This window comes from Solea solea, chromosome 4 (genome assembly GCF_958295425.1).
Source record: "Solea solea chromosome 4, fSolSol10.1, whole genome shotgun sequence".
NCBI classification, from domain to species: Eukaryota; Metazoa; Chordata; class Actinopteri; order Pleuronectiformes; family Soleidae; genus Solea; species Solea solea.
The window spans coordinates 11,089,562-11,104,040 of record NC_081137.1 but is presented as its reverse complement, the minus strand read 5'-3'; the positions used below and the strand labels follow the sequence as shown (position 1 = coordinate 11,104,040).

Below are 14,479 nucleotides of genomic sequence, written 5' to 3'. Positions count from 1 at the left end.
TCTAAATACACTCACGTAAAATATCTACTGTCTAATCTAATATCTTAAAATACACATATTATTACGTTTCGTTTCAAATAATACCTGATTTATTTCATTAGCTTTTTAATGTTAAATGATGGATATTTACGCGTGTTAGAAACAATGCCACCGACTATAAACATGGTCAAATTCTGCCATTCTGGTATTTCAACTGCTTTAAAAATTAAAAAAAGAAAAAGTAGAGCTGCAAGTTTGGTTTATTCATATTCAGCCAACAAAGGCCCTCACTGGTTACTTAACATTTTTTGTGTACCTTGATGTAAATTGCAAAAATACAGTGCCTACTCTTAGTCTAAACACGGAGGTAACATGTTATTGATGTTGTATGATGAACAATGGCTGCCACCCTGTGAAACACAATGCCCATTTGTTTAAATGTTCTTCCTCTTATTAAATCTGTGAGTACATTTATTTAGTACCAAAGTCTGTACATTGGTAGATTCTACCTTCTTTCGAAAAGCCAGACTGGTTTGTATGTAAAGTTGAGGAGTGAGCAAACCCTCTGACAGTAGTGTAATCGGAAACCATATGAGGGAAAACACAGCAGGCAGATGGAGAGCAGGTGTTTAACTGATACTATTATGTATTATTGTACTCTAGACTCACAGCAGTTAGACAGATCATTGCTGCTCCTGGCCAGGAAATAATCCAGCACATAAACGTCCGCAAAAACCACAGCAGTTTAACTGACATTAAATGGTCTGTGTTTACATAGCACTTCTCTAGTCTTGATGAGCACTTAATGCTGCTTTAAACTACAGTTTTGCGTTCACACCCATTTACTCACTGAATGCATTTTCACATTTTCTATCGCACATGGGGCTACTTTTTTTTGCTCAAAGACACAGCAACATGTAGACTAGTGGAGCTGGGAATCTAACCCACAACCTTCCAAGTTGCTCAACCACGGAGCCACTATGTGTTAGTACTTCCAAAACTACACTATCACTTTAAGCTAAGCTAAGTATCCTGGCTGTAGCATGCACAGACATGAGAGTGTAACATTGATGTATTCACTTGCATCACATATGGTGTCTAAGTGTGTTGCAGAGCTCTACATCCAGACTCAAGATCTTATTATAACCCCCTATAAATAGTGCTGTTGGTTCTAGGTCAACCTCACTTGCACTTTTTCTGCTTTTTTTGTTTTTTTTTCAAATGGCTGCCACTGATGATTATAAACGAATTGGAGAATATAGGACACAGTAAAGACAGGGAGATAGTGTGAGTGACTGTTCTATAGAAGCAAAGCAACTGTGACCTGACTGTGTATATAATCATCCAGATGGTCCAGTGTAGAATTTCAAAGGTAAACATAAACAGATACACATTTGATCAAGTTGACATCAGATGTCTTACAGTGCAAAGCGGTCAGTTTAATGAGTGGTCAGTTTCCTTCCATGAAAAAAACCCAGAAAATGGCAGTGGTGTTAGCATATCGTTTCAACTTTGTCATATATCCTGTTTTTCAACACAGGCACTATACCATATTAGGTATCTACCCTATTCATATTATGGGTCAAGGCCCAAACATTTACATCATTGTGAATCTGTAACTGAACTTGGCCCAACCCACAACCGACCGACTTGGTCACTCAAAGACATTCCATTTCATTACCTTTCTTTTTATTAGCCACCAAATACAAATTCAACACTTGCAGTGTTGAATTTACAGTTGAAGTTGAGACCTATAAATGTATAGTATATATTAATCCAGCTTGAAATATTTGTAGTTTTTTTTCCCAGACAACCTAATTTATTATTGACTATCATGATGTGAATAGGATTTAAACAGATAAACTAGATAAAAATAGTTGAGACTATGACTTTAAACTGAAATGACAAGAGTGTGAGGTCATGTTTAAATGTAAATGTTTCTATAATATAACAGTTGAGTCTATTGTACTCATGATATATGATTCAGAAAAAGCATTTAGAGAGAGAAAAAAAGCCACTACCAGCCTGGTTTTTGACCAAAACTACAAACACTGTCACTACCACAACCTTCTTTGCAGAGGTTTAAAATCTACACATTCAAGTTTAAGACATACTTAAAACACAGTGAAGATGATAAGACACTTCAGGTGATAAACAGTTCCACTTGGTGCTCTTCTACTTATTGCACATTATTATCTGAGCAAGAAGAGGTTAATTAACGGCCAGCTCACAAGTCTCACAACACCATATGGTCTATTGGCTGCTGTGACGTTTAGGTCATTGTTTCCTTCAGTATCCCTTTGTTACTGGAAAAGCAGGGTTAGTGTGTGTGTGTGTGTGTGTGTGTGTGTGTGTGTGTGTGTGCGAGAGAGGTATACACCCAAGAACACATTTCTTTCAAAATACACTCATTACCACACACATTAAATGAAAGAAGAAATTAAAAAAAACTATTGACATGACTGGGAAAATGTAGATTTTCTGAGAGCACTGTAAGAGCCATATTTAGATTGCTTACAATGGGTTAGTAGTTTTCCTTTAAAAATGTTGAACCGCTCCTTTAATCACACTGCTGATGACATCATGATGACAGTTTTTGCCAATATGCCAAGAGTTGTTTTTTTTTAACAGAGTTACTGCCTCGGAAGATTATTTTCGTGTAAAGCTTATTGCCAAGAAGACTGCTTAATAGTAGTGGTAATTTGGAGTACTAGGTGAACGACAGATTGCCGTTACAATCTGTAATAGCAATCTTTGGGTCAAGGCACGTTTGCACTTATTTTCCCATGACAAATCTCAAAAAACACAGATCAAAAAGCAGCTTTTTACCAGAGCAGCACAAACATGGGAAAATAATTGTTATAATTACTACGGAGTGCTCAGTGGTGTGCATTGCTGAGCAGGCACTCTAATAATCATAAGATCTCACAATGGGGCGAGGTGTTCAAACTGCAGGTAAAAATCTGATATTTTCAGGGAGACTATCTGCACTGTTAACTGCAAGTGGTCAAAGTGGATCAGTGTGTCAAGACATAACCAACGTACCTGCATGAGTTGCTATGGTACTTGGTACTAAAGATATAGGGGTACACACATATGTGACATTGCTTTTAATTGTGGATGTAGGAAAAGTTGGAGTTGCATTATCTCAAGCTCTAAACAATCAAGTTGCTGTGCAGAATTTGTCACACATGACATGCTTGCTGCATGTGAGTGATAAAATACACTTTAATCCTATTTGAGCTGCCAGAGTGTTCAGGCTGGGATCTTTAGAAAACAGCATTTCAAACCATGTGGTTGACAAAATCATATTCCACATGTTTTACTCTCTATCCAGAATTCTGGATGCCGCAAAAATTCAGCTTTTTTTTTCAGGCAGCCTGAACGAAGAATAAATCAATTTAATATAATAATTAGCTATGGTACAATATCACTTTTTTGTGACCGATATCAATGAATGAATAAATAAATAAATAAATAAATAAATAAATAAATAAATACCAGTATTATCTCTGATATGTCTACATCTGAGCTCTTAATGATGAATTGACCACCTAATTGTTACAGACATAGGGCCGGGTCTAATATTAGTCACACTTGTACCCTAAGTAAGATATAAAAAATATGATACATTATTATATTCTACTTTCATTGAGCTGATTTTCTTTCACCAGCATCTGACCTAATTATTGGCATAAAATACAAATTAACTTTTAAAGATTTTAAACATTTAAATGCTAGATTTTTGTCATGATGCCACCATGTTTTTAGATGGAACCCCCCCCCAGGAAATATGAATTATTTTCAATATACTGGGTGTACCGCGCCTTTCGCCCTATGTCAGCACCACCAGATTGGCACCAGCATCCCCCGCGACTCTCACATGAAGGATAAAGTGGTAGAAGATGAGTGAGAGAGTGGCTACGTTGAAATGCTTCTGCTGTTCTTTATATCTAATTTTTTTTCCCAAAAGAATGGACTCTCACCTGTTGTGCTTTTTTTCGGATTTTATCTTTGACATAATTACTGCAGCGAGGCAAGTGCAAGCGGCCCTCACTCCCATTCTGGTCAAATGACAGCAGCGCACCTCCCTCTTTTGATTTTGTGAAGTATTAATATGATATTCAATCATCAGGGGGCATATTCTATTTTTATTTTTCCATCATCTAATCCAATGATTTTGACTAGTACGAGACCTACACAATAGATTGGCTCATCATATAACATACAATAAAAGCCAGTTTGTGCACACTTATAGACTTATGGAGCTGAAATCTCAATACAGCTAAGCAACCAATAGTTTTCAGACAAAAACTGCAATGTGATTAATAAAAAGGCAAAGGCTATATATATGTATATATATATATATAGCATATCTGACCCATGTTTTATACCCACTGTTGATGGTTTTCAGTGATGGTAATTCATCCATCTATTATTTACTGCTTTATCCTCCTCCAGATTGGGGTGCCAATCTCAGTTGACATAGGGCAGTAGGCGGGTACAGCCTGGACAGTTCGCCAGTCCATCGCAGGGCCACTCACAGATACAAACAACAATTCACTCTCACATTCACACCTATGGTCAATTTAGAGTGACCAATTTACCTAATCCCCATATTGCATGTTTTTGGACTGTGGAGAAAACCCACGCACACACAGGGAGAACATGCAAACTCCATGCTTACCCCTGATACTTACTCTATATTAGAGTGTAATTTCATCTTTTTTACTTTTTACTTTTTGTAATTTTCTTACTATTGTATTGTATTTTATTTTATTTTATTTTATTTTATTTTATTTTATTTTATTTTATTTTATTTTATTTTATTTTATTTTATTTATTTATTTCATTTTTATTCTATTCTCATTTCTTAACTGAGCTGTTGTGAATGTGTGTTTCCCCCCTGGGGGAGGAATAAAGTCATTCAATCTTCAATCAATCTTCAGAAAGGCCCCGGCTCGAAACCAGGTATTCTGGCTGCAAAGGCAAGAGTGCTCTTGCCTTTGCCCCATATGGGCCACACACCAACCATGTGGCCCATAATATCAAGTAGTTAATATTTTAGTGATAAAATCCCACTCATCATCTTGTAAAACTGCAATTAGATATATCCTTAAAATCCTTCAGTCTTTTTTTTTTGTGAATAAGTGAATACAGACCTCCACCAAAGCTTAAACACTTTGTCACCTTCGTTTTACATACAGCACCTGAAATGTTTACATTTTGATGCACTGGATCCAGACGACTTTCTGGATCTGTATAGAACTTTACCTTCTTATAGCATCGTACACAAACGTGAAAAATTCAGCCTAATCTGTTAAAATATCAGTGAGATATACACATCTGAACTTGAACTTTTGACTGATATATTTTTTCTACAGTTTTGCCCATCATAAGAGAAAGGAATTTCTTGAAAATGTGATAAATAATCCAGTGGCTAGATTCTTACCAAACTTTACGGGGAACATACTTGTGTATGTCACAAAAATTGTTAATCTGTCAAAAAATATAGACGGGAAGTTGCTAAGAAGCTAACAGAAGAACAAACTTAGTTATAGGGAAAAACAAGGGACAATGGATTTATCCAATCACAGACAACAAATATATATGACCACTCAACCAACCCTTGTGAAAAATGTGTCTACGGGTTGGAATCTGTTTATTTAAAGGACTGAAAGTAATTTTTGAAAGTACTACTTACATCAAAGACCTCCTTGTGCAGCTCTTGAGTGCTCCTCAGCCAGCTGCGGTTCAACTCGCTCAGCTCCACAATCGGCTGAACCTTTAGCCGAACCGACTCTCCAGACTGATGGATCATCTCCACAATCTCATCCCTGCTCTTGTTCTCCACATTAATCCCATTTATTTCCACCAGCCTGTCTCCTGGAACCAGGCCCACAGCGGGATCCTTAGTCCCAGCACCTGGTTCAGCAAAGTGAACCACGTGTCGACTCATTTTTCCGTCAGGGCGCCTGTCTAGCATTGTGATCCTTCGCAAAGAGAAGCCAAAGTCCCCCGTGTTGCGACGTTGCAACTCAAGTTCTCTTGCGTCTGGTATTGGTGGAGCAACAAGCACGGGCAGCTGAAGGTCCAGACCAGGGAAGGTCTTCTCCACCATTTCAGGAATGAAAACAACATTGGTGCTTTTCAGGTTGGACATTAAAGATGTACTCCAATTCTGACTAGAAGTATTCAAAGCTTTGTCCTCTTTGCTTTTGTGATTAAAAGACACATGTTTCTGCCCCACTGTATAATTCAGCTTGGCAAGTTCTCCAAACTTAGCAGCTCTCTCTTTAACAGAGCTTTGGTGACGTACTAGTTCATCTCTCTTCATGTCTTCACCAGAAGTACTCGCTCTTATTTGCTGCACATCCTGGTGCTGCTGCTGCTGTGTGCTGTGAAGGTGTTCGACCTCCAGGTCTGTTAGGTTGAGCTCTGTGTTGCTCGCAACTTTAATGGGGATGGGACTAGAGATCTCCAACCTGCTCCTCACGTCCCTCTTAGAGCTCCCGCGATTGAGATGGAAAAAGCCTCGTCGTATGCTCATCTCTTCCAGGCTCTTCAACTCAGCCGGGGACATACGCTCCTTCTTTTCTTTTTTGTCTTTCTTTTCTTTCTTTCCAAAGTCCTTCTCCTTGTCTTTCTTAATTAGATGAAACATGCTTGCTTCCTGCTGTCATTCACCAGTATGAAATCTTTTGACTGATTTTTTAACTGTTTAATGGAGAACTATCATAGAAGCACCAAGGAATGTGAACAGTGATGTGATCTGTGGAGAAGAGACATGAATAAGAGAAATTTAGAATCATATTTTCCAGGAGAATAATAAATCAGTGGAATCTTTTCAACTCAAAAATCATCAAATAATTCACTTAGGTGTTGGAATTTGATTAAAATATCAAATATTTTCAAATGTGTTAATTGATTATTTATTTTCACCAGACAGCAGCAACTACACACAACCTTACGTTTCCACTTGTAAAAGATATCTAAGAAACCAAGATTTTGTGTCCCTAATGGCAGCCATGTTTTCACTGAGAGCGAGTGTCCATATCTCAAGCTGGTTCCCCACCTGGGGGGGAGGACAGAAGCATGCAGTGTAGTCAGCTCTGACTATGTGTCAGTACCTCATACAACCACACTTCAAAAATCCTCAACTATCCTTTAAGTGTCATGCTCTCATGCCATATAGTTTGCCTAAAGCGAAGCATATCTTCAAAAAGTCATTGCCTCACTTGAAAACAAGGGACCTCACTCTCATTTTCAGTGATGCGGCATCAACAGCTCCTATGTGGAGGCTCAGGTGCTACTTCAGCCTTCACTCTCATCACCTCCTTCCTCTCCCTCCTTATTACTTCACCCCATGGAGTGGGAGTGAAGTATTGTTTTTGGTGGCTCTGTGTGTGCGTGTGTGTGTCTGTGCTTCCACACTTGCGTGCAATATGAGCCTTGTCTTCAAAAAGTTATTGGCCTAACTTGAAAACAAGGGGCATCGCTCTCATTTTGGGCCAAAAAGTTAAATGTTTGTAAAAATCCTTTGAAAATCAGTAAGAGACAGGGAAACAAAAAAGTGAAGTTGAAGCTGAAGGTAACCTAACCATAGTGCTGTTCAACTTCCAACTGTTTCCCAAACTAAAATACCATCATCATTTTCAGGGTGATTATGAAGGTCCATGCTGCTAGGGAGTATCTAGGGGCTCAACATGTGACCTTCTGCAAAGCAATAGCAAAGATTGAAGTGGTCTTCCTGAACAGATTCATCTTTGTGATGCTGGATCGTCATAGACAGGGCAGTCTTTACTCTGCACTACCAGTCTTTTCACCTCCTTCCTTGTTTTAAAGGGGACATATTATGCAAAATCAACTTTTTAACCATTTTAATACTTATATTTGGGACTCTGGGGGCCCTACCAGTCACCAAAGTGTGGAAAAAGAATACTCCGTCATGTTTTCGTGGTCCCCCTTAGTGTAAGTATAGGCGATAAAACACTCGATGTTGAATTCCCTGCGCTTATGACGTCAGCATGCGCATTTCACCGCGAATGTTAGCGCCCCACCAGTAAGTTTACTTCGAGAGGTCCACCTTAGCTCCACCTTGTCCCTGCGAGAGTGCAGGCGAGGGAGGAAGAGCGGTATTATGTCAACGCGGAGGGACAAGTGTGCTGTTGGTGGCTGCACAGTGGAGCACAGTGTTTTACACAAACCTCCAGCCTCAGAGGATTTTATATATGAAGCTAATGTTCCGGATAAAGTCAGCAAACGTGTGTTCGCACCACTTCGCATGAGACTGCGGCCAGCAGTCGCCGTATTTAGTCAGCGAACGTATTTCACCGACGTACAAACCCACACATTTTTAAGAAAAGGTCACATGGAGCTCATAACTAACCATTCTGACACGTCCTAATTAAAAATATTTGTTCAGTACGTCCTCCATGACCGGAGCACAGACTCAGTCTGATCACATACAGCGGCCGTTTATGCCGCTCGCCACTGGCGATCAGCGGTAGCGATCAGTGGTGCTGCACTCTCTGTGCAGCATCGCTGCACTCTCTGTGAAAATCAGTTAAAAAGACAGCACCGCTGATCGCCAGCGGCGAACGGTGAGCTGCCTAAACTGGCGCTGTATGTGTGAGTGGCGTCACAGGAACAGACCTCTGACACATGGATACATAGGGACAGCACAGCTGATCGCCACCACTGATCGCCAGCGGCGAGCGGCGAGCTGCCTAAACTGATCGCCAGCTCCGGACCATACAGTCACCGGTCTGATACAGCGCCAGTTTATTCAGATCGCCGCGCGCTGCTGGCGATCAGCTGTGCTGTCCCTAGGTGTATTTAACTGATTTACAGTTCGGCACTGTTCGGCTCGATCCTTATGTAGGACGTCTCTTCCTTTGACGGCACTCTCGCTGTTTTCTGCGCATGCTGCCATGTTGATATTGTCAGAGAACTAGTGGAGGGAGGGGGAGACGAGAAGCAGCTGAGCGAGTGAGCGCTGTAAAAAGGACAAATCAGAAACCCCATGGAAGAAGTGGGTGTGTGTTTGCCTGTGTCTCATTTGCATATAAAGGGACCATGCACGAAAACCGAGCGTTCTGAAAGGGGCGGGTTTAGCAGGGTTATTGAACTGCTATTGTGCTTCATCCTTATGGTATTTTGACCAAGGCATGTCACTGACATGTTCATTAGGACACCAGGGAACTATTTTAATGGGGGAAATAGGGTATAATAGGTCCCCTTTAAGATTTGGAAAGTCTGCCTCTAAATACAGCAGCATCCTCTCCTCTGAGATATTTTAAAACTATGCTTTATCTGCAACCTCTTATCGCTTGGTGATTCTCTCAAACAACTCCATTATCTCAGTCCCAACCTTCAACGACAACCTGAAATCATTTGTGATTGAGCTTTTTTCCCCCTCCTCTTTGGTTCCTCACTGAACTACTCTTCCCCCTACTTAGCCCTCTGTTTATCTTCTGCTCAAGAATATTCTTCAGACAATTTCCTCTATCTTTTTCTGGTTGCATGGCCCGTATGCAAGCCTTTCTTCAGTGTTTTGCATTCTCTTTAAACACTTGCTCTATAGAGCATTTGGTCATACTTGATTACAATTGTGTGCACCCTCTCTCACTGAACATCTTGCCATTCTCTCTCACTCTCATGTGTCTTAAGCTCACATGGCTTGTTCACTCTGCAGAAGGCTTTTCAGACATTCCATTTTTCTTCAAAGACTTCCCCTGCATTGTCCTCAGTATTACCCCTTACTCTTGCTATCCATTGATGTTTTTTCCCCTCAGTGTGCATTGGAGCTCATTAAATACAACACGGTGAAACTTTTTGAATTCATCAAATCAATATCTGGAGCTCATTAAGCTGAGAGCGTTTAGATTAAGTTGTCCGTGTGCAAGTCATTTTGTTATTTGCTGTGTAACAGTCAATCATCAGTATTTCATATATTCTGCTACTTGGTTGTCTGAATTAATTAGGACAGCTGAAATGTGCACGAAACCTCACTGAAAACATGGCTGCCTGTAATGATTACTTATCTACATCTTACATCACCTATTTCATAAGTCTACGAATATGTTTGTCTCTTTATTTCGCCAATGGACAGCCTCTTCAGACTGGAAACTGAAGAAGCTATCACTTTGTAAACCACTCAGAAACCATTGAAAAAAATCTATTATTTTACTTCATGAACAAAAAGGTGTATTATTTGTTTGCTGTGTCCTTTACCTTAAAACAGGCCCTGTCAAGCAATACTATCAGATCTGACTGAGGGAGCATTTGTGTGTATACAACAGCAGAGCAGGGCGGGGATTTATCCCCTCAAACTGCTGGACGACCTGTTTTTTTAAGCTGTATAATTCACTACTGAAACTTTTCGTGGGTGCCTCTTCAGTCATACTCCAACCACTTTTCAGATGTCTCACTCACAAATACAATGAGATATATATATTTATCAGCCTTTATGAAAGGCTTCAGAGTACAATAAATTGTATTATGTATTCTGAAATAGTTACTTAGTAATCAATTAATTTATGGTCAAATTATTGCAAGGAAGCACAGGTGGAGGTCCTCAGAATATTTCTTTATCTTGTAAGGATCCTTGGCCAGGACAAAATTAAGAACCGCTGCTCTGGGGATGGCACGACACCACTTTTCGAATCCACTACCACTACTGATATCACAAACTCCAGTATCTGAAGATACCAATATCAGTCCAATAGTCCATTTTAGATAGAGCTGTTTACAACACATTATTGTGCTAACCATTTCAAAGTACTTCAGAGACATAATTGTCCAAATGTGTCACAAATATTCTTCTCAAATAAGGAAAAAATAAGCATGGCTCTGCTAAAATTCTGTTGCTGAGTGCTATTTACATTTTCACAATCGTAGAGAAGTATGCAATATAACCAGTACTTTTACATTTTTATCTGTCCGATATCTGATGCAGTGATCAATTGTGTCCCCTCAGCCCATGACCTTGACACATCAATACACTTGAAGTTGTCCTGCTGTCAGATGTTCAGCTACATCCTCCATCAGCTCAGCTTAGTCAACAGCCCTGCTTTTGTTTATGTGAAGCCACAAACACTCAATTCGCACTTAATCCACAGTTAATCACGTGTTGACAGAAGCTGAGAAACATTTACACTGACTTTACATTATTTGCATATTCTGAACATGCTTTAAAAAACCGCTGCTAGTTATTAATTTTATTTATTTTTAAGCTTGTATAATTAACATTTCTTATACACATGGTACACATAACTAGGTTGTCGCTGCCACTGTTCCACAACCTGACCGTAATGCTCTCTCTTTAAGCTGCTTTGCCCTCATTCTCAAACAACGGCGCCCTCAGCACAGAGTTTAAACATGAAGACAACAGCAGAGTAACACATAGTGAGCAAATATGACAGTGACTCACCTGTGATAGCCCGCAAATCACAATGTTGTTATCCTAGGAAGAAGTTTTCTGCATTTTTCTTACGGAATAGTCAGCAGGTGCACGGAAATGGTGCGTTCAAGTGCTCGTGGCAAGCTCCGAGTTTTCGTAAACCAACCGTGGTCAGTGTGTTTGTGTTTTGATTTAAAAAAACAACAACAACAAAACATGTGAGTGATGCAGCAGACGAATAAAATATGAATATACAAAAGAATAATACACAAAACATTTTTTTATACAATACTAATATGTAGCACAAGTGTGTACGCTTACAATTGTAATTTACACTGAAGCAACCGTTGTTCAATCACAAAATATATATTTTCAGTGTCAAAAGATGTATGTATGCATATATATGTATATAAGATATGTAAAAACAAATTTATTTTAATTTTTAAACTCCTATTTAGGTTGCTTGTGTGTAAATGGCTACTATTTAAAATAATTCCAACAGTATGTGAAGGAAGCACAAATAGAAACTGGACAGCAGTGACCCCTCCTGGTGTTTTTACTTACAGTAAAATGAACCAGAACACAGGGGGTGCAGTTAAAGATTACAGATTAATGCAGGCAGCCACATTTTCATTATTACTGACCAGCTACAGGTTAAGATTAAGATCCAGATAAAAATAAGAAATTAAACGTAACCAGTCTTCAAATCAACCAATGATCATCCAGCTTTCTCATCAATCACAGGTGCAGAGAGTATACACATCTGTGTTGTAGAGTCTAGTTACTGTAATGCTTCATATTACTTTTGTCAAGTCTCTTATTTATCAATCTCCTTTCATTAAATTCTGTGGTACTAATTACACATGATAATGTGTTGGTGCTGTTGTTGCCATACTTCTTTCAAGCTTGTGTGTTTTAACATTTGATTCATGCTGTAGATTAAATTTCCCTCAAGATAATAATAATGATAAATAATAAAGTAGGAAAGAAAATGAAGATTTAGAGCCATAAATGTTTCTGGTGCCCTGTATTTGCCATACTGTGCAGTCTAGTTTTGATGTGGCATTTATCAGCTGGGTTTCTCTTGGATGTTTGTCTCAAAGGAGAAGGCCTGGTTTAACAAACATTCCCTCTCACATTCACACCTATGGATAATTTACCTAATCCCCATATTGCTTGTTTTTGGACTGTGGGAGGAAGCCGGAGAACCCGGAGAAAACCCACACACACGCAGGGAGAACATGCACACTCCATGCAGAAAGGCTGCTTGCTACTACTTTCACAGTTTCCTGCTAATGTACTGTCACAATAGGTTACTGTTTCATTATAAAGTTAATTGCTGTAAACTAACAGTGTTTCACTCTAACTTCATAGTTATACCATGTAGTAATATTGTCTTATATAAATGCTGCATTTGACACTAAATTCACATCATATTATACAGTTAATTACTGTACATTTCTGGTATTTTTCTTTATGAATGCTATATAAAAAATATATGTATAATGTAAGAATTTAACTGTGCAAATAACACTTTTCCGTAATAGCCAGACCTAGAGTAATTTTACAGTAAAACACAAAAATACGGTAGTGTATTGTGAGTTATCACAGTTGCCTATGAAATCCTTGAAACAATTCACAGTGGAAAAGGTGTGGGATTTCAAATCCAAACAGGTAAATGAGGAACATTATCTCCATAAAGGAACACAGATAAAATACTGTGGTCATACAAGTATTTCTGATGCTTTAGTGTAGAACAATAATAACAATGAAAGTTATATTCTGCACATCGTCTGATATCTGATGCAAATGTAGGCCCTGATGCTTTTGATGACATCATTATAGGTTGATCACTAGCTCCAGACAAGGGTTTTTTTTGCTGACACTTAAATTACATCTTAGTTACATGTTTAACTGTGTGTGCGTGTCTTAGTTGAGGAGACTTAATTACCTATTGTTTCAGGTAGGCTTTCCTGGCCACCAATATGGTCGACAGTGTCATGTTTGATTTGTGACAACACATCCGCCTGTCATTGTCTTCCCAAAGTTGTCCAGCTGTATTTAGAAATAAAACTGATTTGTTTTAATTAAAAATTCACAAGCATGTGAAACATTAATACAAAATATCAAGATAACACAATCTAAACCATGACCAAGAGGAAAGGAATTGGGTTTGTGACAAGGGGTCACCAGCTCAAAACCAGGGTCAGGTCAGGGGCTGGGGTGCCCCTGAGCAAGGCACTCAATCCCCCATTGCTCCCTGGCGTAGATGCTGTTAAGTACTGCCCACTGCTCCTGTGCCCAGTTTGTGTGTGTGTAAAATGGATGGGACAAATGTAGCGGTCAAATTCATTATCACTGATTGATGTGTGTGCAGAAATATTTAATTCTAAATTCTAATTCTAATTGAGTGCACAAGCATTATCATTCATCATATATGTTTAAGGATAAAAAAACAAACATATACTGTATATCATATCACAGTAAATGAAAAACCTGTATTTGGTCCTGAGATTGATCATGAACAAGCCCACATGTGACTGGATGTTTGTATTATTAATTATTATAATCTATGGCCTAACAAGTAACTCCATACACAATTTATACTCTTAAAAAACAAGTAATCTCACAGTACTACAAATGTGCCATCTATTGGACTTCATCAGGGTCCCTCATCATTTAACATATTTTATTTAAGAGGTTAGACTGCAGATTAAAGTTAGAATGAATGGATGTTATTTTGGTTCACTGATGCTTTCAATCACTCAAACCATGGACGACCATATGCTGCGACTCATGGGAGTCATCTTCTGCTCTGTTTGGACGGATATACTTCTCAATTGAAGAGGGAAAGCTAAATATTTGCAATGCAGACCACTTTTTTTTTAAAACAAAAATGTCTTTATTGTCCTTAACTTGAACTAGTGAGAGCATAAAGAAGTTTAAAAAGAGATTTAAAAAGTTAACAACGATATCATAACTACATTACAAAGATACTAATTGACTGCAATTCTCAACAACTTTACAAAGTTTCATCACAGTAAACAGAACAAAGTGAAAATGTACAAGAGATTAAAAAAAAGTTCATTCAATGAT

General features: G+C 38.7%; 1 protein-coding gene across 4 annotated transcripts in view; it reads right to left on the bottom strand.

The window, feature by feature from the left end:
* Positions 1–11,477, bottom strand: part of LOC131458504 (unconventional myosin-XVIIIa-like) — an 89,644-nt gene extending 78,167 nt beyond the window's left edge. For 3 of the 4 annotated variants that reach the window (XM_058627653.1, XM_058627645.1, XM_058627646.1), the window contains exons 1-2: positions 11,414–11,476; positions 5,684–6,751 (exon numbers count right to left, since the gene is read on the bottom strand). In XM_058627653.1, the coding sequence (XP_058483636.1) occupies positions 5,684–6,643 (960 nt within the window). In that variant the 5' untranslated portion in view covers positions 6,644–6,751; positions 11,414–11,476. Of the gene's footprint in view, positions 1–5,683; positions 6,752–11,413 lie in introns of all 4 variants that reach the window. The other variant, XM_058627647.1, reaches the window with a different exon arrangement.
* Between the last annotated feature and the right edge of the window lie 3,002 nt (positions 11,478–14,479).